Source organism: Monodelphis domestica, chromosome 1, assembly GCF_027887165.1.
Source record: "Monodelphis domestica isolate mMonDom1 chromosome 1, mMonDom1.pri, whole genome shotgun sequence".
In the NCBI taxonomy this organism is placed as follows: domain Eukaryota; kingdom Metazoa; phylum Chordata; class Mammalia; order Didelphimorphia; family Didelphidae; genus Monodelphis; species Monodelphis domestica.
This window is the reverse complement of record NC_077227.1, coordinates 204,479,938-204,504,184: the sequence shown is the minus strand read 5'-3', so window position 1 is coordinate 204,504,184 and position 24,247 is coordinate 204,479,938. Positions and strand designations below refer to the sequence as shown.

At 36.2% G+C, this 24,247-nt stretch overlaps 1 protein-coding gene and 1 long non-coding RNA gene across 11 annotated transcripts in view; one reads left to right on the top strand and one right to left on the bottom strand.

Annotated features, from left to right (window-relative positions):
• Positions 1-22,999, bottom strand: part of MGA (MAX dimerization protein MGA) — a 94,298-nt gene extending 71,299 nt beyond the window's left edge. For 6 of the 10 annotated variants that reach the window (XM_056810300.1, XM_056810302.1, XM_056810303.1 and 3 more), the window contains exons 1-4: positions 22,257-22,394; positions 11,125-12,270; positions 1,726-2,671; positions 897-975 (exon numbers count right to left, since the gene is read on the bottom strand). In XM_056810300.1, coding sequence (XP_056666278.1) covers positions 897-975; positions 1,726-2,671; positions 11,125-12,188 — 2,089 coding nt within the window. In that variant the 5' untranslated portion in view covers positions 12,189-12,270; positions 22,257-22,394. Of the gene's footprint in view, positions 1-896; positions 976-1,725; positions 2,672-11,124; positions 12,271-19,014; positions 19,096-19,660; positions 19,792-21,157; positions 21,466-22,256; positions 22,395-22,866 lie in introns of those variants that run through there. The other 4 variants (XM_056810297.1, XM_056810301.1, XM_056810298.1 and 1 more) reach the window with 3 other exon arrangements.
• LOC130456286 (uncharacterized) lies at positions 21,484-23,769 on the top strand. The gene is made up of 2 exons (XR_008914905.1): positions 21,484-21,670; positions 22,326-23,769. It is a non-coding gene; the product is annotated as an uncharacterized LOC130456286 (long non-coding RNA).
• Positions 23,770-24,247: the final 478 nt, after the last annotated feature.

Sequence of the window (24,247 nt, the reverse complement as noted above, 5' to 3'; positions counted from 1 at the left end):
CTCAGAAAGTTGAGAAGAGAGTAAAATTCTATACATCAAAATTTCAAATATTATGATACTGTCAGTCAACTGACATTACAATCTCACTACAGCCAAGTTGATTCACTTGAGGTTGCAGCAGACAAATAATGCAAGCCAAACTAGTTACAAAACTTCTTCAAACTTAACTAAACTAATCCTCTGAAAATAGTACATCAGTGGACCTGTACTTAGCTCACTAGGCAAGACTCAAACCCTAGATCTAAGCAAAGAAATGTTCTGAGTGGACAGAGTAGAATCTGGGATAATTTTTATTAAAATGATAATCATGACCTACTAGGTCCTTAGAGCTGGGAAGATGCTCCATAAATACATATTATGCAATAAAGTAAATTCTACATTGTTTAATTAGATGCCTGAATTTAGAGTCTGGCTCCCATTCAAATCCCACCCCAAACTAGCCATAAAACAGGGAAAGTCCCTTAACTGCTATCTGCTTCAATTCCCTTATCTGTAAAATGGGAATAATAATAATAGCACCCACCTCCCTGAGTTATTCTAAAAATAAAATGGAATGGGGGGCAGCTGAGTGGCTCAGTGGATTGAGAGTCAGGCCTGGAGACGGGAGGTCCTAGGTTCAAATCTGGCCTCAGACACTTCTCAGCTGTGTGACCCTGGGCAAGTCACTTGACCCCCATTGCCTAGCCCTTACCACTCTTCTGCCTTGGAGCCAATACACAGTATTGACTCCAAGACAGAAGGTAAGGGTTTAAAAAAAAATGGAATGGTTCTTTTAAGTGCTTAGCACAGTCCTTGCCAAATAGCAGGCACTTAATAAATATTCATTATCTAAATATCTATGTACTTCCAGAGCCAAATTATTTCAATTCTTCTGGTTTTTATGCTATATAGAATACCTGAATCACTTGTGGCAGAATCCTGAAGACTGGTGGGTTCATCAACTGTTCTATCAACTGTGTGAATGTCCAGAGCTTCCTAAATATGAATTATTTCAAATCAACATTAAGAATTTAAAATTAAAGTAGGTTGATAACATATAATATCAAACTCATAATTAACTGACTTATGATTGTGCCATAATACTATTATAAATACATATTTTTTAAATCTTTCCATTTCTTGGGACCAAATGAAATTGGAATCCATACTGTGGTAGCCATTTCAACATGATGGAGTGGGTAACATGAAAAAAACGGGAATGAAATTCAGTATCAGTGTTCAACTCTGCTTTCATGGATGTTACTGATAATCAGAAAGATAATGAGGGGCCCAAGAGGAGGATTCAGAGAAGAAAATCATGGGCAAGATCCCTTTGGATACACTACTGTGAAAAATCAACTCTATACATCAGTTAAAGAGAGTTACTTTGATTAAAGAGAAAAATCTTTGGTCCTCAAAGGATGAATGGCCTTACTACCTTTATGAACACTGAATTATAGTACAGTTTTTGTAAGTCTCTATAGAGATTTAATGCCAATAAATTAAATAGTATTCATATCACACACATTGATTAAAAAGAATTTATCTTTGAAGGTTTTATAACAAAATTTCCAAGCCAGATGTAATAGGTGTTAATGTTTTTAACATGTATACTTGAGAAGTATCCAATGGTTGCAGTGATAAGAACTATAATTCCTAGGTACATTATTACCACTATAGAGTTAAAGCAAATTATTAGAATTCTTCCCATATGACCTAAAAGAATGCTCAAATTAAAAAACTTACCTTTGATGCAAAGGAAACAAAAAGGACACCATCTACATCTTCAAGATCAGGCTTCACATCTGGAAGGGTGTTCCCAGATCCCACTGGGGTAGTTTTGTTGGCTGTTACAGATTTTCCTGTACTTTTAGGTGGTCTCCCTGCCTTGGAGAGTTTAAATTTTCTGGGCCTTCCTCTTTTTCCTGGAACACTTGAAGTGATATTCTGAGTAGCACTAGAGGATTTTGGAGCCCCTGTAATTTTTAATATGGTTGTTCTCTTTCTACCCAGGTCATCTTTTTCTGAAAAAAAATCTCCATCTAAGCTTTTAGGATCATTGCTAAGTGTTTTTGACATGCTAATGTCATCCAAATCAGGATATTTCCATTCAGATTCTTTAAGAGAAGAGTATTTCTGTGGTGCTCTGAGTTCTAAGGGCTGTTTCCTAAGTTCTTTCTCGATTTCTCTAGGCAAACAAAAGCTGGATTTCCTGGAATTCTCCATGTATGCAGGCAAATAGTCTAATTCAGTCAATACAGGAGATTTCTCTTTGCGACTCTGAGAAAACAAATTTTCAGGTAACTCGGAGATCTTTATTGTACTTTTAGTTACAGCACAGGGTTCTAGATATACTACTGGCATTTTGCCACTGTCCAATTTTAACATTTTGGCTTTAGCAACACCTGATGGGCTACTGAGTGGCCGTTTGGCAGAATGGTCAACTTCTGGATCATCTATTTCTCCATGCCTCCTCAACTGTTTCTCCAGTATGGGTTCATCATCACTGTTTGAATACACATCAGTTTCTTCATCAGTGTCTTCCTGCTTTACTGTAACTCCCTCAGGGCACATGCCAAGTTCATAATCATATTCATCTAGAGGTTCTTCTTTAATGACCACATTAAAGTTTTCATTTGGATTTAATGGTGATGTTACATGAGAGTTGTCTTCAAAGCTGCTGGCAATAGGACTAAAGGGGAAAGGGGGGAAAAAAGCTGTAATTCTATACCAACAACATAAAAGGAAAAAACCTCAAGATATTGCTAAAGACAAAATAACTTTATCACATGCATTCTTGAAAGAATATGTAAAAACTGTAATCAAGGTTCCATGACATATTTAAGTCAACAATAATATCCTATAATAGTTCTAGGAACCATATAATATTCATTGAAGAATAAAGTTTTTTAAATGAATCAGGTTTCTTGCACCTTAAAAATAGAAAAATAGATTCCTGATAGGCTCATATAATTTTCTTAATGATGTTTTAATTGGTCTCTAAATTGGAAGACTTATGACTGATCTAATTTAAAATCATCTAACAAACAATGGCAAACATCAGAAAGGGCCTTTAAACATGCCAATTAATTTTCTACATTAAAGGTAAATGCATAATGCTACATAAAAGTGTCACAGACAGCATGTTTAAGTAATTACATCTTTCAATATAAATCAAAATTAGCAGATCAGAAGTATCAAATAAATTTGAGGATATTATTATGAGAAATTAGCATATTTGGTCTCAAGAGAATAACATACTAATCAGATTCTGAATAAGTCACAACCCATTTGCTCCTATTTCTTCAGGAACGAAATATAAGTAAAAGCACGTCCTTCAGAGAGGATTGTTTTGAGGATCAAATGATATAATTTACGTAAAACATTTTGCAAACTTTAAAGCATTATGTAAATCCTAGCTATTATTATTTCATGTCACAATAGCTTATTCACATTCATATGTGATTTATATATATATATACACACACACAAATATTTTCTTACAACATGAGACCAATGTAAGAGTACACATAACACCCCCATTTTGCAGAGGAGAAAAATTAAGGATTAAAAAGGCAAAGAGGTTTTCTCATAATCAAAAGCTAAAACTACAGAATGAAGGCCATGGGCCTCTAACTTGAAGTCCAATTCTTTTTTCTAGATTTGTGAATCATGATGATTCTATGTTGTTACTGCTGTTCATTCAGTCTGCCTACTCTTCGTGACTCTATGGACAACAGATATTGCACTCCTCTTAGTTACATAAAGATTAGAAGTTTCATACTAAAATAGTACCACTGAAATTAGATTTTTTCAAGTGACTGCCTAACTTACCAAACTGGTCTTAGGATAGCACATATTAAAAGTCAGAACCTACCACAAATGTATTTCTAATCTGCACCTTTCTCAGAAATTTGTAACAATGATAAGAATCCTACAAATGTCAATTAAAAGTGGGCTCTGTTAGAACTAGTAAAGAGTAAAAAGAACTTTAAGTGTTAATAACAGCTCCCATTATATTCTCCTGATCCAAATAAGGAATATTTTATTAACTTGTTAAAAATGTCCTAAAATAGAGGTAGCTGGGTGACTCAGTGGATTGAGAGCCAGGCTTAGAGATGGGAGGTCCTAGGTTCAAATCGGGCCTCAGACACTTCCTAGCTGTGTGACCTGGGCAAGTCACTTAACCCCCATTGCCTAGCCCTTACCATTCTTCTGCCTTGGAGTCAATGACTCCAAGATGGAAGGTAAAGGTTTCAAAAAAAAAGTCCTAAAATAATCTTTTACTTAGTTTAAAAAGATGGGCTTTGTAATGCTTCTTAGGAATATAAAACCCAATTTTTCTCTCCAACTCATGCACCTCCTCTTTAATTTTCTATAAAGTTCAACTATTTTTCAAATGCTGAATACATATTATAGTTAAGTATGAATCTAAAACCCTATTTTATAAACCAATGGATTGCACCAAGTTTAAAGGAAGCTGTATTTATAATTCTAATAATTGGAAAGATCAAGAATTGGGACCTGGATGGCAGCACCTGCCCCGGATCAAGTAAAAGGTTTTCATTTCAGAGATTCTCAGAATTCTAGAGTAGGAAAGGACCTTCTAAAGCTTATCTATTACAAAAATGAATGAATAAGAATTCTCTTTACTATATGGATATAGGTAGAGAAAGTATTTTTAACAAATGGAAGAGGAATAACATTAATTAAAGCTTCAGAAATTCACAAGAAACAAAATCCAAGAACTTAGCCATAAAACACTCAGTCTCCTAATGACAAATATAAAAGATTTATAGAGAATAAACAGTGAACTAGTAATTCTGATTCAAAGGGGCAAAATTAATTTTATATTTATCACTGACACTTGATGGGACTCATAAAATATAACTTTTTGAAATGTATATCTTATTAAAAATTGACAAATTTTTAAAAGAGTGACACTGTATGTTAGGAAGGCTGAACCCAATAATCATTTAATGAACACCTTTGTGCAAACCACAGACAAAAAATAAAATAGTCCCATTCCTCAAGAGGAAAATTTGCAGAATAAATTCTATTATATATGCTTTATGTGAAGAAATTCAGAAATGGAACAAATGATTATTATAGCCTTTCTCAAGTGGGGGTGGGGGGAGCAAGAGATCTTGAAATTAAGATAGATGGCATTATAATAAAATATTTTCCAAAATATAAACCAATGTATCCAAAATAAGGAACCAAAATTGAAGGAAACATAATACCAAAACACTTCTAGATCATCCAACATGTAGAAGGGATTGGCAAATTTATAACAGTAAAAGTCATTTTACAATATATTAGTGGCAAATATATGAACAGGTAGTTCTCAAAAAAATAAAACCAATTAGCAATCACATAAAAAAAAAAGTTCAAAATCTCTAATAGCTACAGAAATGCAGACAACTACCAAACTCATCAAATTGGAAAAGATAATGAAAGATGACGAAATCAATCCTGTCACTGTTTTTAAAACAAAAACACTCTTAAATTGCTGGTAATGTAATTTACAACTAAATTACAGAAAATGTGTGTTACCTTTTGATACAATTGTCTCACTGCTGAGACTATACCCCAAAGACAATATGGAAAGGGGAAAAAAAATCTATTATAAGGATAAAAACCTGTAAACAAATGAGGCTCATCAACTGGGGAAAATCTATTGTTTACATATGACATATAAATATCAGACAATCAAACACAAAAGTACCAAAAGAAATAAAACACAAAAATTCAAATATTGGAAGTTATATGAAGTGATGCAGGGTAAAAAGAGCAGAACAATGAATATTTTCATACATAGACAGCTTTTTAATCTCTCAATAATGCCCATAAGGCCTAACCATGGTAATGGGATCTCTAGACCAATGAGCATGAACATATTTACAGTTGTTAATGTATATTTCCATGTTGATTTCTTTTTTTTTTTTTTAATTCACAGCTTCTCTACTGATGTAATATATTAGGCCTGTTTCTCCATGTTCCTATCACCATTTATTTAGCCCTTTTGGTTCTTCATTAACGTGACACCAGGACTATATTTTGCTAGATTGGTTCTTAGGTAGCACACATAACTGTTGCAGGGACCATACTCTTTCCAAAACAAGTCTTTCCAAATTGGTCATACCCAGTGGAACTTTTGTTCCAGTGCCAAAACCCCTCAGTGATGCAGGATTACCTCTATGGTATAATAAGCATTAAGATGAGACTTGTACAAAGTATTTATGCTCTCTAAAGCCATTGTTGTGCCACCAGAAACTGTTTGAATTATTTGTATGTTCATGCTTAAATCTATTACTATCTTTCAGGCAGGTATATGGGTATGAAGATATTCATGGAAGTTTTATGTTAAAATTCCAGTTAAAACACGTGGAAATAATACAAAAGCAATGAATGGGAGAAATGGCTAAACAGATTGTAATATTTGAATGTAATGTTATTTAAATGACAAATATTAGGAATTAAAGAGTTGAAAAGAAAAGAGAATACAAATACTACATAATGTGATTACATTTTCAAAAAATCAAAAGGAAAAAAGTAACCAAGTGAAATAAATCCAAAGGGAACTCAAAAGCACAGGATATTTTTATTAGTATCCACATATAATTTACATATTTTAAACAAATTGCAAACAATGTGGGGTTTGTGGTTTTGCATGTCTTTTTTATTCATAAGTTAACAGTTTTTGTTGTTGGTGGTTATTAAGTATATAATAATAAAGAGCAGAACAAAAACAATACACATGACTACAACCATTTAGTTAAAAATAATAGCAACTAATTTGTTATACACAAACTTAAGGTGGTCAGAAAAGATCAGGGGGAAAAGGGCATGTGTAATATTATGTAAAAGTCAATAAAAATATCTTTATGGGAAGTATTAAGCTCTAAATAGCAGGAAGTTACAAACATACTCCTAATAATTTGGAATCTTTGCTTCTTTCCCATCCTAGACTCCTTTTTCTTATATACCTTTCTAACGCTCTTAATTTTATATTGAAGTCTAAATGTTTAAAAGAATGAACCTCTCTACAGCATTCAACACACCCAGTAAAAAACTTAACTTACCAAAGTAAATAGTCTCCAGCATGTACTGTCTGTATTTCTTTTTCTTTTTTCCTTCCTTCCTTCCTTTTTTGAGGCAAATAGGATTAAGTAAATTGCCCAGGGTCACACAGCTAGTAAGAGGCTGAGGCTGGATTTAAACTTGGGTCTTCTTGATTCCGTGCCCAGCACTCTATCCAACGCACCACCTAGCTGTCCCTCAGCATGTACTTCCAATAAATGAAAAATAATTTGTTAATCATTCACTCTGCAATACTGTGCTAGCTTACTTTGTGATTGTGTGTTGAATACTATGGAGGTTTTTTCCTTCCTTCTCTCCTAATATTTCCTGTGTGAACACTGCTAGAAAAAGTCAATACATATCAATTGGCTCTACTATAAAGCATTCACTACTGTACAGAAATCCTTTTATATCTTCATAGACCATCACACTCCTCAAATAACTATTCTAAGTCTTCTCCTCTCTTTGAGATCCTTTCACTATTACTTTTTCACATCTCTTAACCCTGTGTTACATGACTGGGGAAAAAAAATCCATGCCAATAATACTGGGTTCCCTTCTCCCTCATCATCCCAAATTTTCTTCTTCACTCCAGCATCTATAGAAGAGTTGGCTCTTCTTGACAAAACTGACACTCCTATTTGTTCCCTGGATAACAAATCCATTGGAAATTTGCTCTTTCAACTATCCCTTCTCATCTTCAATCTCTCCCTATCTAGTAAGTTCCTCCTCTACTGCCTATAATCATGCCCAGGTCTCTCATACTCTTGATTCTGCTATTTCTTCATTTCACAACAAAACTCCTAGGGAAAAAATCTATACTTTCCTCATTTCCCACTTACTTTGCAATCCCAGATAATCTAACTTCCAAAACCACTGTCGCCCCACTTGCCTATTTCAAATGCTAATTCAATTCAACTAGACATTTATTAAGCTATATGGCAAGACATTTTACTACAAACTTAACCTACTAAGAACAACTAACCAAACCCTGCCCTCAAGAAAAGCTTACTTCCACTGGGAGACTACAACACATACATGGGTATTTTAAAGAAGGAAAACACTAATAATCAAAATGAATGAGAAAGAAAAAAAATAAGGAAACATACTTCATTTAACAGACCAGACCTTAATTGACTTTTTGAGGAAAGAAAAAATTTCATCAATCCAATACCTTACAGCACTGCATGAAGCCCAAGGAAGATCAGAGTTTTGTTCAGAAAGGACCTGAAAATGAGAAAACTGAAGCCCAGAGAGACTGCCTTGTCAGGGTCACATAGACAATACACAAATCTAGATCCTATGATTTAGAATCTGGTGCTCTTACATCTACATTACTACTATAAAAAGAATTTTCTAAAAATGTGATATAATATTCAAGCAGAAACATAACAAAACCAGAAAAATACTCTTTAACATAGAATGATCAATCTTGGACCCAAAAGTGAGGAAAGAGAGGAATATGAATTCAGAACTCTGCACACATTAATATCAGACAGTTGCTGTGTCCCTTAGTAAAAAAAAAAAGTCTCAATTGAAAAGTAGGTTTGAGAATAGAGATATAAGTGATGTAGAAAATGAAGAACAGTGGTGTCAAAGGCAAATAAAATCGGATTCCTGAGGGCTCATGTTGACTTAGAAATCACGAATTAACATTATTTATACTGTTTTGTTTTGTTTTCTAAAAAAAATTTCCCAATTACATTGGTTTCAGAGAGCATTCAGGAGTTTTCTGGGCTGATTCAGCCTTCTAATTTAAAGCCTCTGATTAAAGGGACAATTTTTATAAAACCTATGGAAGACTTGTATGAAATGACAGTGAAGTCAGAACAACTAGGACAACAATTTATATAATAAAAATATTGTAAAGATAACTCTGAAAGACTTGGAAACTCTGATCAACTCAATGACCAAATATAATAAAGCATGCTATCTACCTCCTGGCAGAAAGATAATGTATTCATGAGTGCAGACTGAGATATATTTATTGAATAAAGCCAATTTGGGAAGCTGTTTTACTTCATTATACATATTTGTTATAAGGATTGTTTTTCTTTCTTTTCCAATGGGGGAGGATCAGATTTTAGTTAACTAAAGGGAAAAAAAAGTTTAAAGTGGCTCATGTAAAAGCAAAACTCATCAATAAAAAACTATGAAATTAAGATTTTTGTTTTCAAGAAAATAGACACCAGCATAAATTTGAAGAGAAGGACCCTACAGAAAAAGAAACTGATGTTAAAAAAAAGAATTAATTAATTCTATTAGTGATAAAGGAAAAAGAACACTAGATTTGGAGTTAGGAGGATATTGGATCAAATCCTGGCTCTATTTACTACCCAGGAAAACTCTCTTATGTCTAGACATTAGTTTTGTCATCTACAAAGTAAGGAGTTGGTTACGATGTGATTTCTAAAACATCTTTCAGATTGAAATTCTAAAATCTTTTTAGAATGAGATAGAAAGAGAAGAGTTAATTTTCAGGCAAGATGTTCCTCTGTCCTAAACTGAAGAAAAGTGCTTGGAAAACATGTTGAAACATCAGCACACACTACAGTAAGAGATGAAAGCAATTGAAGGAGTTCATGCTATATTGTTAATTATTTTATCAATTCAGATGAGGACATGTAAGATCCCAAGATAATCTACAAGTCTCATTTTCACTGCCAGTTTCATTCATCTCAACAAATCAATTAACCAGAATTAAAGGGCCAAAAGAAAGGAAAAAAGAACCATAATTTATTTTGGTGTTGCCTATCCTCCTTTCTCTAAGCCTCAGTGGAGGTACTAATGACCAAAAGTAAAGAAGAAGATTAAAGCAATTTAGGGTATGGACAATTCACAAACAGTACAATTGGTAATTGGAGGAGAGAGCTAATTAACCTTATATTCTGACCTTGGTTGCATGATCAATAAAGTCTTAAATAGTCTGTGAAAATCTTCAAGATGGAGATGGGGTTGAGATATCTCAATTTATTAAGTGTCTGTGCAAATCTAAAAAAGAACTCCAAAAGAATCATGTCATCCATACTCGTCCAATAATGCTAATTAAAGAACATTTACAAGGTTTTAAGTTTCTGAGCACACACTGCTCAGAAGAAAATAAGGAGTAATTTCTACTTTTAAACTGGAAAGTGGTCACCAATAGCATACCGAAAAGCTCAGTTAACATTTTTTACCATTTGGATGAAAGCACACTGGTCCTTACAATGATTTGGAAGGATGGTCAGAGCGGTTTCAGTTTTTGCTGCTACTAAATCACCATCTTAGCTCCACCCTACTTACAATTAAACTGAGAACCCCATTTTAGCTTCCATTGTAATCTATCCATGTTCAGCTGCAAATGTTTGAAATCCAAAACATAACAAACACAAATATATCAAAAACACTTGAATAAGACATGTTTTAGTGACTAAGTCTAGAGACAAACATTTGTGTAATCAGTCTGCAATATGGTAAGATCTGAGGTTAAGTCCACTCTGCCTCTAATACACATATAACTAGTTCTGTGACCCTGGACAAATCACTTAACCTCTCAGAGCACTGACGCCAAACTCAAATAGAAACAAAGCCCTATCACAACTTAACCTTACCTATACTGTACTGTATTTTTATTTAAGTTGTTAAACATGTCCCAATTACATTTTAATTTGGTTGAGTTGCTAGTGCCAGGACTTGCTGCCCCAAGTTTTGACATTTGTCTTAAAACATAATAGTAACTATCTAAGACTGAGTTGAAGAGCCAAGTGTCAATCTTCATTAATTGAAAGAGTTCTTCATTGGGAGCTCTCTATATTGATAACACATTATCAGTTTCCCCCCAAAAGGAAGGGAGATAAAAAGCCAAGGGAAATGTTTAAATTCAATTAGCCTACATAAAGGAAAAAAGTTCATTACATGAAAGATATGAGAAATGGTCATTGTTTATCAATCACTTCTGTATAGTTTAAGTGTGTGTTTTAATACTTACCAAGTGTCCATAATCTTCATTCCATAATGCCTCTATAATAAAATCCCCTCAATTCCCAGCCTCATCACTACAAAAACAGAAATACACTGTCATACCTTTCAGAAGCTTCCTGCTTTAATTGTGGAATCTCATCAGGAGTCAAACCAGAATCTAGAAAACCAAGGAAATCTCGTTCTGCATTAAAGGATGCCTTTTCCAAGTCCACCTCTGATGGTTCATGACCACTCAGTTCAGGATCTGGGACACTTTGCTGTATCTCTGATCCGTCACTTTCAGTAAGATGGCCCCGATAACCAGGAGAACTGGGAACACTACTCCCTTCCTGGTCTGAACTGTTCTTTTGTCTCACATCTCGTTGAGGTTTGCTGTTCAATCCATCATCCCGAAACCCTTTGGCAAATGGGTTGTAATCTATTTTTAACTGGGTAATTTGGATGTTCTGATAAGCTGTCACTGCAAAGAATTCAGTCTGTGGGAAGGTAAAGGTACGGACACCAGGGCCAGTTAACCGTACAAAATCTGAATTCTTTTCTGCAGGTACCACATGAAGCCGAGGCAGGTAACGATGCATAGAGTGTAAGATAATGTGTCCTTCAGGATCCAGTGTGTTGTTGGTAAGTTTCAGTTTATAGAAAGACACTGGCTGGTGCATCCAGTAATGTCCTGTGGAAGGAGATTCTGGATGAATGAATACCCTCCCCAAGACATGAGGTTCTGCCTTACCACTGGGCTCCCACCAGCGGCCATTCCATTTATAGCGGTGGTTGTCCACAGGAGTGATGTCCATTACAAGAAGGTATTTCAAATTTGAATTCAAGCCAGTTATCCAATAACGACAGTAAGGAAACATGCGTCTTCCTTGCTTCGTCAGAATCATTTCTGTGCTTCGATGATAGAACTCATTCCACATGCTGTTGTTATCCAGGGTAACAGTGATGCCCCCTGATGTACAATCAGCTGGAAGGCATGTCTTGACTTTAGTTTTTACTGGTGATGACACACTGCTGGCTAGAGCACAGGCATCCCGGTTTGCTACTAAAATGCCTTGATCAGTTTTACCACTCCCTTGCTGCTGTTTCAAGATGACAAAAAAGGCAGGTGCTGTTCCTGATACAGTCCCACCATCTTGATTACCCAATGTAACCTGCTGTTGCTCCATAGTAACTTTAGTAATAATTTTTCTCTTGAACTAAATGTAGACAACACTCAGTCAAAACAGCCAGTCCTGTGTTCTCACCATCCTGAAAACAAAACAAATATAAATGAAGTCTCTTTAAAAATAGATTGTACAGATTATAACTTACTTTAAAAATTACATGGATATGACAAATGAAATTTTTTAAATGACATGGATAATGTATTCTAAGAGATATATTAATTCTTTCACTATATGTCTCCATTGCTACAAAATTATAATAGCCATTCTATTACTAAAATGTTCATACTTTCTGAAAAAGACACCCCAATGCTAGATATGTCCCCCCCTTAAGCAGGTCAAGGTAGAAAAAGTCAAAAATATTCATAATAGCATTTTATGGTACTGAAAGGCTGGCAACGAAGAAAAGAAAGGACTAAACAAACTTGAATACTGTTATGCTATCAAAAATGTACAGTAAGAATTTAGAAGTATGAGGAGACTCTTATGAACTAATGTGGAGTGAATAAACAATCAGGAAAATGTTATAGAGCCAAAACAGTGCTTAGGGGAAAATGTATATTTCTAAATGCTTAAATCAATAAAATAAATTTTAAAACAGATCAACAAATCTGGCATGCAACTAAAAAAACTAGAAAAAGAACAAATTTAAAATCTCCAATTAAAGGACTAAATTAGAAATTTTAAAAATCAAAGGAAAAAATTAATAAAATTGAAAGGATCATTAAACTAATAAATGAGACTAAAAACAGCATTGGCTAATTTTATTTAAAAAAGAAAGAAAATCAAATGTCAGTATCAAAAATGAACACAATTCACCATTGAAGAGAAAACTGAAGCAATTTTGCCCAATTATAAGCCAATAAATGACAATTTAAATAAAATGGTTGAATATTTACAAAAACATAAATTGCCCAGATTAACAAAAGAGGAAATAGAATACTAAAATAATCACATCTCATAAAAAGAATTTGAATACACCATCATTGAACTCCCTAAGAAAAAATCCCCAGGGCCAGATGGAATCACAATTGAATTCTTTCAAACATTTGAAAAACAATTAATCCCAATACTATAATACAAACTATTGGACAAAATAGGCAGAAAAGGAATCCTATTAAATTCTTTTTTATGACATATAGATAGTACTAAGCCACAAAAAGCAAAAACAGAGAGAGAAAATTAGACCAGGTTCCTAAATGAATATCAATGCAAAAATTTTAAATAAAATATCAGCAAGGAGACTACAGCAATATATCATGAAGATCACTATGACCAAGTGAGATTTATACCAGGGATTTTGTTTATTATTTAGTATTATTTTTTATTTATTTATACCAGGTTTGGTTTAATATTAGGAAAACGATTAGCATAATTGATATCAATAACCAAACTAATAGGAATCCCATGATTTATTGATATAGAAAAAAATCCTTGACAAAATACAACTAGGAAGCATAGGAATAAATGGGCCCTTCCTTAAAATGATAAGTAATTTCTACCTAAAACTATCATCAAATCAAGTATCATATGCAGTAGAATAATAGTAATAAGTAAGATCAGGGAAGCAAGGGTGTCCATTATGACCACTATTATTTAATTTTGTACTAGAAATGCTAGCCTTAGGAATAAGAAAAGAAAAAGAAATTGAAGAAAGTAGGCAATAAGAAAAATAAATTATTACTTTTTGCAGGTCATACAATAGTATACTTAGAGAATCCTAAAGAACCAACTAAAAAACTAGTTGAAATAATTAATAATTTTAGCAAAGTTGTGGGTTACAAATTTCTATATATTGCCAACAATGTCTATATATTACCAACCAAAAAGTTCAGCAGCAAAAGGTAGAAAGAGAAATTCCATTTAAAACCTCTATAGAACTGCTAGTCAGATGCAGATCAAATACTATATTTTGTATTAGTTTATTTATAGGTTTTGTTAAATTATTTTGAAGTTTTGGTTTTGTAGGAGTTTGCTCTTACAACAATGGAAGTATATTTTGCATGATGATACATATATAGCCTAGATCAAATTGCTGAGTGGGAGGAGGGAATGGTTTGGATCTTATAATTTTGGAAAATATAAGCTGAAAATTATTACATGTAATTGAAAAAATAAAATATCTTTGAATAAAAATATTATATCTAGGTAATATAAAATACCTGGGAATCTAACTGCCATGACAAACACAGGAATTATATGATCATGACTACAAAACATTTTCCACAAATAGTCAGATCTAAACAATTGGAAAGATATTCATTGCTCATGGGTAGACAGAGCTAATATACTAAAAATGACAGTTTACCTAAAGTAATTTACTTATTCAGTGCTATACCAAACTATTAAAAATTATTTTATAAAGCTGGAAAAAATAACTAAATTCACCTGTATGTATGGAAAAAATGATCAAGAATATCAAGGGAATTAATGGGGAAAAAATGTGAAGAAGTCTGCCTAGCATAGGACCAATCATCAAAACAGTCTGGTACTGGCTAAAAAACAGAATGATGGATCAATGGAATCGATTAGATAGATGATATACAGAGTAAATAACCTCAGTAACCTAGTGTTTGATAAACCTAAAGACTCCAGCTTTGGGGATAAGAACTCACTATTAAACAAAAACAGCTGGGAAAACTGGGAAACATTATGACAGAAACTAGATTATAATAGATCAATATCTCATACCCTATGCCAAGAGAGGGTCAAAATAAATACACAGTGATAACATAAAAGTAAATTAGGGAAACAGATGATAGTTTACATGGCAGATCTATGGAGAAGGAACAAATTTACAACCAAAAGATAGCATTCTAAGATGTAAAATGAAGAATTTTGATTATATTAAATTTAAATGCTTTTGTACAAACAAAACCAATGTCACCAAGATTAGATGGGAAATAACAAACTAAGAAAAAAAATTTTATAACAAATTCATCTGATAAAGATCTAATTTCTCAAATTTATAAAGAACAATGTCAAATTTGTAAGAATGCAAGTCATTCCCCAATTGACAAATGGTCAAAGTATATATGAAGAAGTAATTTTCAGATGCAATCAAAACTATCAATAATAACATGAAATAATATTCTATATCATCTTGATTACAAAAATGCAAATTAAAACCCTGAGGTACCACCTCATACTTATCATAAGTCATATGACATAGGTCAATATGACAATAAAGGAAAGTGATAAATGTTACAAGGGATGTGGCAAAATTGGCACACTAATGCATTGTTGATAGGGTTGTGAACTGATGTAGAACAAAATAAGCATTACAGCAATATTGTATGATGACCAACTGTGAAAGACTCCCAAAACTGTTCTCTCCAAAGTTATAATTTCCTTCTTGCCAAATTCAATGAACTTTTTTCAGTTGTTGACACCCTCTCCTTCTTGAAACTCATTTCTCTAGGTTTTTAGTGCACCACTGCCTTCTGGCTCTCTTCCTCCCTACCTGACCACTCTCTCGCAAGTTGTCTTTGCTAGATTCTCATCCAGATCATGCATTCTCTAACTGTAGGTGTTCCACAGGGTTCCGTCCTGGGCCCAGTTATCTTCTCTCTAAACTACTTCATTTATGATCTCATCCGCTCACCAAGGATCAATTATCATCTCTCTGCTTAAAGTCTCCCTCTAAACTCTCCCCTTCATACTTTCCCTATTACTGTAGTAGGAACTTTACCAGTTCCTCAGGCTCACAATTTAGGAGTCATCTTTAACTCCTCATCTTTCATATTTAAGCTGCTACTAAGGCCTGCCAATTTCACCTTTTTAGCATCTCTTAAATTCATCACTTTCCTCTGATCATCACTATCAGTTCAATGAGGTTGGTCAACTTGGTGGGTCTATCTCCCTCAAGTCTCTCCCCACTCCAATCTATCCTTCATTCAGCCACCAAAGTGATTTATCTAAAGCACAAGGCCTACCCATGTCACCCCAACCCCTTACTCAGCCAACTCCAGAGGCTACCCATGGCCTTGATTTATACAAAATCCTGTTTAGGGTTCTTCACAATGTAGCTCCCTCCTACCTTTCCAGTCTTTTTCTATCTTACTCCCGAAGAGATAGTCTTCCGTCCAATGGCACTGATCTCCTTTTCCACAAACAAGACACTCCATCTCTCCCCCTTGGGCATTTTCTCTGCCTGTCCCCCTTGCCTAATCTCCCTCTCTCATCTCTTTGCTTACTGGCTTCCTGTGTTAAAAGATGTCATGTTGCTTCTTACCTTTCCTAAAACTGTGCCTCTTTTTTTAATTCTTTTTTAAAATTATCATTATTTTATGTAAAGGAGAGAGATTAGACACCTGTAATTTCACTATTATAGAGCACTCCCAGAAGAGCAAACTCCTACCAAGGCATCTTCTCTGCAATTTATAGTCTCAAGTGAGCTGCCTAGAACAGTGGTGTCAAACTCAAAAGAGAAATGGAGACCATGAAACTGCAATTAAGAATTCCTGCAGGCCATATATTAAGAAAACCACATCAAATACAAAAAGCAAATTCAACACCTAACTTCTAAAAGCTTGGATTCCAAAGATGAAAAACATATTCAAATGTAAGATAATGAAAAATAAATACAAGGTAACTTTTGGAGAATGGAGATAAATACCTCGGGAGAGCTTCATGCATGTGGCATTTGAGATGAAAAAAAAAATGTTAGCTGAATTTTTAAGGAAGCTATGAACTCTGAGAGGCAGAGATAAAGAAGGACAACATTATGCATATGGGGACAGTTACAGAATGGCAAGGAAATGAAACAATTATTAGAGATGAAGGGAAGACAGAGTTAGCACAACACACAGACCAGTTTGGTTAAAATGTAGAGTGAGTGATGTGTGTTAAGCCAGGCAAAGTATCATAGAATTACACAAAATATGAGTTGGAAAGGAACTCAACAGCCACACCAAAAGAGTTCAAACGAAACGAAAAAGTAATCCTGACTATAAGAAAGCCAGCAAGTGATCCAAGTGATCACCTAGCATCTGATTGAAAATCTCCAAGGAAGTTGCATGCCTCAAGTTCCAGATTGTGAAGATTTTCAATACCAAACAGAGGAGTTAGTATTCTAAACTATAGGTAAAAAAAGACTGCTGGAGCTTTTTAAAGTAAGCAAACAACTATAGTCAGACCTGTTTTAGGAATGTCACCTTAGTAGCTATGTAGAGAATAGACTGATAAAGGAACAGACTTGAGATCTCTTAGGAAATCAATTCGGTAGTACAGGAATAAAGTGATGTTTGAACTAGGATGGTAGCCATGAGAGAAAAAAAAGGGATAGATGCCAAGAGAAATTATGATAGTACAATCAACAAAAAAACTTGGACTGGATATGGTGAGTGAAGAACCCTTGACAGAAATAAGAAAGTTAGATAGAAAAGAGATTTTGAGGAGGAAAGGCTATTCTGACTATGCTGAGCCTAGGGGACATCTCATTGAAAATATCCAAAAGGGAGGCAGCTGGGTGGCTCAGTAAATTGAGAGTCAGGCCCAGGGAAGGGAGATTCTGGGTTCAAATGTGACCTCAAACACTTCCTAGCTGTGTGACCCCAGGCAAGCCACTTAACCCCCATTGTCTAGCCCTTACTGTTCTTCTGCCTTAGAATCAATACACAGTATGGATTCTAAGACCGGAGATAAGGGTTTTAAAAAAGAAAAAATATATAGATATATAGATATAGATATATGTCCAAAAGGCAGTTGCTTATAGGGAATAGAATTCAGGAAAGACTCAAGATGAAAAAAGAAAAGTTCTCCTATAATAATACTTGTTTATAGAGTATTATTATGGGAGAGAGGGAAACAAAACACAGAAAACTGAATAAAAAATAATGGGAATCAGTATCAATTTAATACTAATGGGGAAGGGGATTTTCTATGAAGTCATAACCTAAGTCAGTGGTATCAAACTCAAATAGAAATAGATCTCTATAGGCTGTGAATGAATTTAGAACCATAAATTACATTACCTATACTGTTTTATTTTTTTTTATAAATATTTTTATTTTATATTTTATATTATATATATATATATATATATTTTATAAATATTTTTTTATAAATATTTCCCAATTACAACCTTTTAAACCCTTACCTTCCATCTTAGAATCAATACCAAGTATTAGTTCCAAGGAAGATAGAGTGGTATGGCCTAGGCAATAGGGGTGAAGTGACTTGCCCAGGGTCATATAGCTAGGAAGTGTATGAAGCAACATTTGAACCAAGAACCTCCAGTCTCCAAACCTGGTTCTCAATCAAGTAAGCTATCCAGCTGCCCACTTCTTTCTTACATTTTAATCTGATTCTGGTCAGGAGTTTTGTTGAGACTGAAAGCGTGACACCTCTGATCTAAGGGATAACAATTCAGTGTACAGATATCTAGTTTACAAAAATTATAGTTATATATTACAAAAAAGATTTGGCCAAAAGGGCATATTTCACTTTTAGTCTCAATATGCAATCAACTCTTTTTCAAAACCAAGAAAATAAAAATTTGCCTCTTAAATTTTAATAGGGAAAAAAGTATAATAATCATCTAATTGACAACATATTTATGCAATAAAAGCATAAATTCAATGCAGAATTATATACAAAGCAGGAGATAATTTAATTATTTCCTTAATACCTAGCCATTTAAATTTCTTCCACTTCAGGATATTTATTTTTCATTAACTTTTTGCATATACAAAAATAATGTGTGAAAAATTAAAATATAAGATTCACGAGATAATCTTGGAGGTAAAAGAAACTTGAGAAGCCATCTAATGTCAAACTCTTCATTTTACATGAGGAAACCTATGTCTTAGAAGATTAAGTGACATACCAAAGTATTACTCATCAAAGGAAGAACTCATGACCAGATACTCAACTCCACTACTCTTTTCATTCAGCTATCTTTCCCCACCTATATCATGAAAAGAAAAAGACATCAAAATATCAGAATGCTACAGTATTTCCTAATCAAAATAACTACTTATAGTGACTAGTGGTTTGTTTTTTTAAAGGTAACATTTTATTTCTTTCCTCAAGAGAATATACTATAAGGATCATTATCCTATGAGAAATTAATAAATATAAGTCCACCTGGCATTTTAAAACAAATTTTAATGGAGATTTTTACAATTAAAAATATATTCTAAAATGGGCTTATATTGTTACTTTCATACTCAAAAATATCTACATAAAGGGGAGGAGACCCTGGAAATATAACTAAAAGTAACTATTCTGAAATACATATCTGAGTATTCTTTAACCAAGGGTTTAAGCCATATAAGCAGAAATCATGAAACAGCAGGAGGGTTGTAGATTTTGAGTTTATTTGCTTTAACCTGGGGATCCAGAAACCTCACAGAGAGTGTTCCGAAAGTCAATACAGCAAAAGTAAGGTACCAATATCCCTACTGGGGATATATCTGAACATGGGCAAAATGTATGATTTTAAAAGGATTACATATATTCACATGCCTCACCTCCAATAACATATATGTTGTGTGACTCAGTTCAAATCACTTAGCCCCTCAGTGCCTCCATACTATTCTTAGGCTGTACATTCCAATAGTTATTTCTCTGAATTGATATGAGTTTCTTCAAAAGGGGTTACCTACAAAAATGAAATTAAACTGTGTTGATGCAATATGATTTAGCTGTCAGGGCTTGTATGTTGTCAATCAATAAATATTAACTATGTGCTAGGCATTGAGTACCAAATGGCTTAGTATACCTATAAACAATAACCAATTCAAAATTTTCAGGATTGTCAGTATTCCATTAGGCATGCAAAGAATTATTTCAGTACTAGAATTTTATATGTAGAAAAACAAAGTGACACCCTAAAATGATACATCCTATCAGTTGTCATTATAGTTACATAATTAACAAAAAGATAAGTCTGTTCAGGGAGTATTTTGAACTGGAAAAAAAAGTTACAATTTCAATAAACAAAAGTTACAATTTCAAACAGTTTTTTATCTAGTTTTTCTCAATTTAGTTTTACAAAGACTAAATCATAAGCAGAGACAGCATGGCCTCCAAGTTCAAGAAGATCTGGATTTTCAGTTCTACATCTGACACACAGCCTCCAGGACTCTGGGAAATCGACTTTAAGGAAATTCTATAAACACTAAATTCATTGGCAAAGAACTACCAAAAACAAACAACAGTAGTTCCTAGTCCCCAACTTCTATTCAAATTTTAAAATATACAACTAATCAAACTCTGACATCCAAATTGTCAAATATTCAGAATTTCATTCTTAGACTTTCAAAAATCCAAAACTTAATTACCAAATGAGATTTATATTCTCATCTAGTGTGCAATTTGAAAGAACTATTTAAACTGATTTTGTTATTACAAAAATGAATGCTTCTTGGTATCTCTATAACACCAATAAGACATCTTTTGTTGGACTAAAAGTTCTGAGGAGCTATCCGTTTCTAAATCTACTATGCAATTTTCACTAAGCTTCCAAAACTCAATGATGTGATAATAAAGTAAATTTACTGAAACTGATAATTAGTTGCTGCTTCTCCGTAGTTTCCTAAAAGTTAAGCACTCCCGGAGGATGCTATGAAGCAATAAGTTGGAATGTCGAGAGTAGAGGATTTAAAAAATATCAACATAGCATGTTTTCAAAAAGAATCATTTGTTAATTAAACTTTGGAGGAATCTAAACAATTTCTTAAATTGTATTCTGCTTCACAAAATCGCTGCAGTTCCGTTTCAATACAAACAAGCTTTAAATTAGAAAAGTTCATTCCTATTCCTAGAAAACTTGTCCAGAGAAGTTTCTGCTGCCTGCGCGAGCTATCCACAAACTAAGACCTTAATTAAATTCACCCTCTCCAATAGAAAGCAAGTTCATGTAATTTTTTTCTGAGCAATTATTTATATGATGCTAACCCTCCTTCGTGATCGTTAAGTAGGAACTCCCAGGTCACCGTTTCATCAAAGTCTAAATGTTTACCCACTAGTAAGGTAGCTCAAGTCCCTCGCATACTTTGACTACAACACCCGGCCGTGTGATGGCTGGTAGCCCAAGTAGAATGCCATCCTCCGGAAAAGGAATAAAAGCAAGTCATCCACCACGGAAGAAAAGGCCTGGTCGTCTACTAAAGACCAGCTCTTGCAGTAATTCTCACAGACAACGTCTGACTAGCTGGGTACCACGTGAAGGATCGCAGAAGAGTAAGCTCTTCCGGGGAAGAACAGCCCCGAGGGTCACGTGCAGCCCGCCGGAACCAGCAAGCTAGCTCCGCGGGAGCGGTGCAGCGTTCTGTTACCGTGGTGACCACAGAGCGCTTCAAAGCCCTCCTGATCCCGCCCCCATCCTAGGAGCCATCACCCCGCCCCCATTCACTTTCCCTGCAGCCCAGAAGCGGCGTCGTGCCCAGGAGCAAGGAATAAAGCTACAGGGTTAGCTACAAGACTGAGCTGCATAAGCCACTGCAAATGCGGCCACAACACGCGCGAATGCAGCTCGGGTGGGTTCGAAAGTTCTTACAAGATCCACGTGTCGGCTCTGGCGACGGAAACCAGGCCTGACACGCTGTTCCCTACACTTTCACTTCCAAAGGGTCGATATTTCGGTTCCTGCCTCCCCTCTCCGCCCCCTTCACCCTGTCCCAACCAACTTAAGTGCTGGATGGAGGGAACCACGCCAAAATTACTGCAAGCAGAGATCCCAAAATCTAAAGGAGAAACCTAGCAAAAAGCTCACAGCACTTTTCTACCTTTCAACCACAATAATTAATCACCTGTTTTCCCGACTCTTCGCAAGCACAACCGAGATGTCCTTACTACAGGAAGAGCAGGGGAAGGGTTGGGGGCGGTCTTATTCACACCCCACCCCTTCACATTAGAGATGGGGGTTGGGAGGCAGGTAAAAGATCCATTTCTGTCCTCTTAAGTCCATTTAAACGCTGCGGCAGCCTGAGACTGCCCCCACTGATGGAAAGCGAAAATAGCATCTCTCCCCACCTGTTTTCCCAGCCCTCTCTCATCAGCACCTACAAGCAATCAGCCCTTTGTTTACTAAGGTTCCCGCTCAGACGTAGCTTCCTTCCTCACCAGCTAGCAGCCGACGGCCCCTTCTTTGTACACTGGCTACTCTTCAAAGAGTCATTCCTGCCATTTCAGGTAAGAAGAGATGTGTGCACAGGTGTCAAAGTAAAGCTCCGCTTCGGCGAGAAAACAGGATTACCAACGTCTCCTCTCAGCGATTCGGCCGCCCGAAGTAGATGGAGCCTAGAGCACTTGTGGTTCAAAGGGTTGCCCACAATCGCAACAGACTCACACTCTACTGAGTGTCGTCACGCAGACCGTGCCACGCCGCGCAGCACCCCACGCACGCGAGGGCAGGGCCGCGCCTAAGGCGCTTCTCACCCCGCCCGCCTCGTGGCCGATCCCTTTGGCGTCGATTTTTCCAGTTCGTCAGAAGTGCAGTCCGGAAGTGGGAACGGGGGCGCGCAAGAGGTGTCATGCGCAGTCTCGGTCGGGGGACTGGAAGCGCGCGCACCCAAGGCTGCCCCCGCGTCAGGCCGGGCCTGGGTAGGGCGCGCGAAGCTCTCGCCGCCGAGTGCTTCGGAAGACTCAAATAAAACCCAGGAGCTTCGAACTCTCGAAAGCCTCCATCAAGCCAGTACTAAACAAATGCCCTCCACCCAGGCCCAAGAGTTACCGTGCTGGGCGCGGCAGACCTCACCCCGAGTCCTTCACATCCCGCTGGGGGCGGGTTATTCCGTTCCGCTCGCACACCGTGCAGCCAGCTGAAGAGACTGCGCGCGCACCACCTCCCCCCGTCCACGTCACCGCGCACGCGCTTCCGCCACATACCACTGCGCAGGCTCAGAATTCTCGGCGCGAGGCGCCTGGCCCACCCCCAGCCCCACCCCACCCCCGACAACCCCACCCCACCCCCAGTTCAGGAGGCCAAACAGACCGGCAGATGCGACTGGGCCTTCGAACCCGCTTTTCAAACTGAGTTCTACTTTTTTCCCCGTTCGTTGCGTCCCGGTCCCCAGCGCTGAAGTTTCTGGAAACGAGAGAGGCGGGGCAGGCAAGACGCACCCCGATTCCCTCAGTCTAACACACGAAGTCTTCGTGAAAACAGGGAAATCGTCGCTAGCCCTGACCTCCCCCAAGCGCGCGTGCACCCCCCTCCTCCGCGCTTTGCCCGCCCAGCTTTCGCTCCCCCAGCTCCGCCTGCCCCTAGCCCCGCTAGAGCTCAACATACCCCTACTCTCCTAAACGCTCTTCAATTGAGGGAGGGCTTTGCAGCTCAGCGTGCCAGTCGCCTTGGCCTGCGCCAAGATTTCTGGAAACTAAAAGGAGTGACCTTGGGGCCCAGGTAGTCGAACGTGCCCAAAGGTCACGGACAGCATTTGTGGCAATCAGAGGCGGGCCTTGGGGCTCTGTTCCTAATCTTCCTCCGGAGAGAATCGAGGAGGGGTATCTGAGAAGAATGAGACGGATTTGCCCTGAATTACTTATTCCAATAAAAGAACACCAAAAAAGAATGATTCTGATAACCATTAAAGTAATGCCAGAGGAAATGAGAGAATAATACCCTGGAAGGCACAAACATACTGGACTTATTTTAATTACTTATGGATGGAACATTTGACTAATAATTAAGATAAAATAGTTTTAATTCAGAAATACAATTTTAGATGTGCTTTCCTCCAAAAGAATGTGTGAAAAAAAATAAACATCTATATTTTCTGGATTTATGCAAGTGGGTAGAAGGATACAAAATGCAACAAGATATATAAATATGAAACCATCCTGCATTTTTGGCAGACAAATAGGCCATGGAATTGTTTCTACTAGTGACAAAATCTTGCACCCTTTAACTTGACTAAGAATTCAGATTTTCACTAATATCAAAATGTTATTCTCTTCTCTTAGAGCTGAATTGCTTAGGTATTTCCTATCAGAGGAGAATATTGAAAAACTGGACAATTTTTTCTTGATCTACCACAGTTATGATGTTGCTCTCAGTGGCTGAAAGATTAACAATGCACAGTCAGTACACAAATTGGGGGAAGGGGACGGGTCAG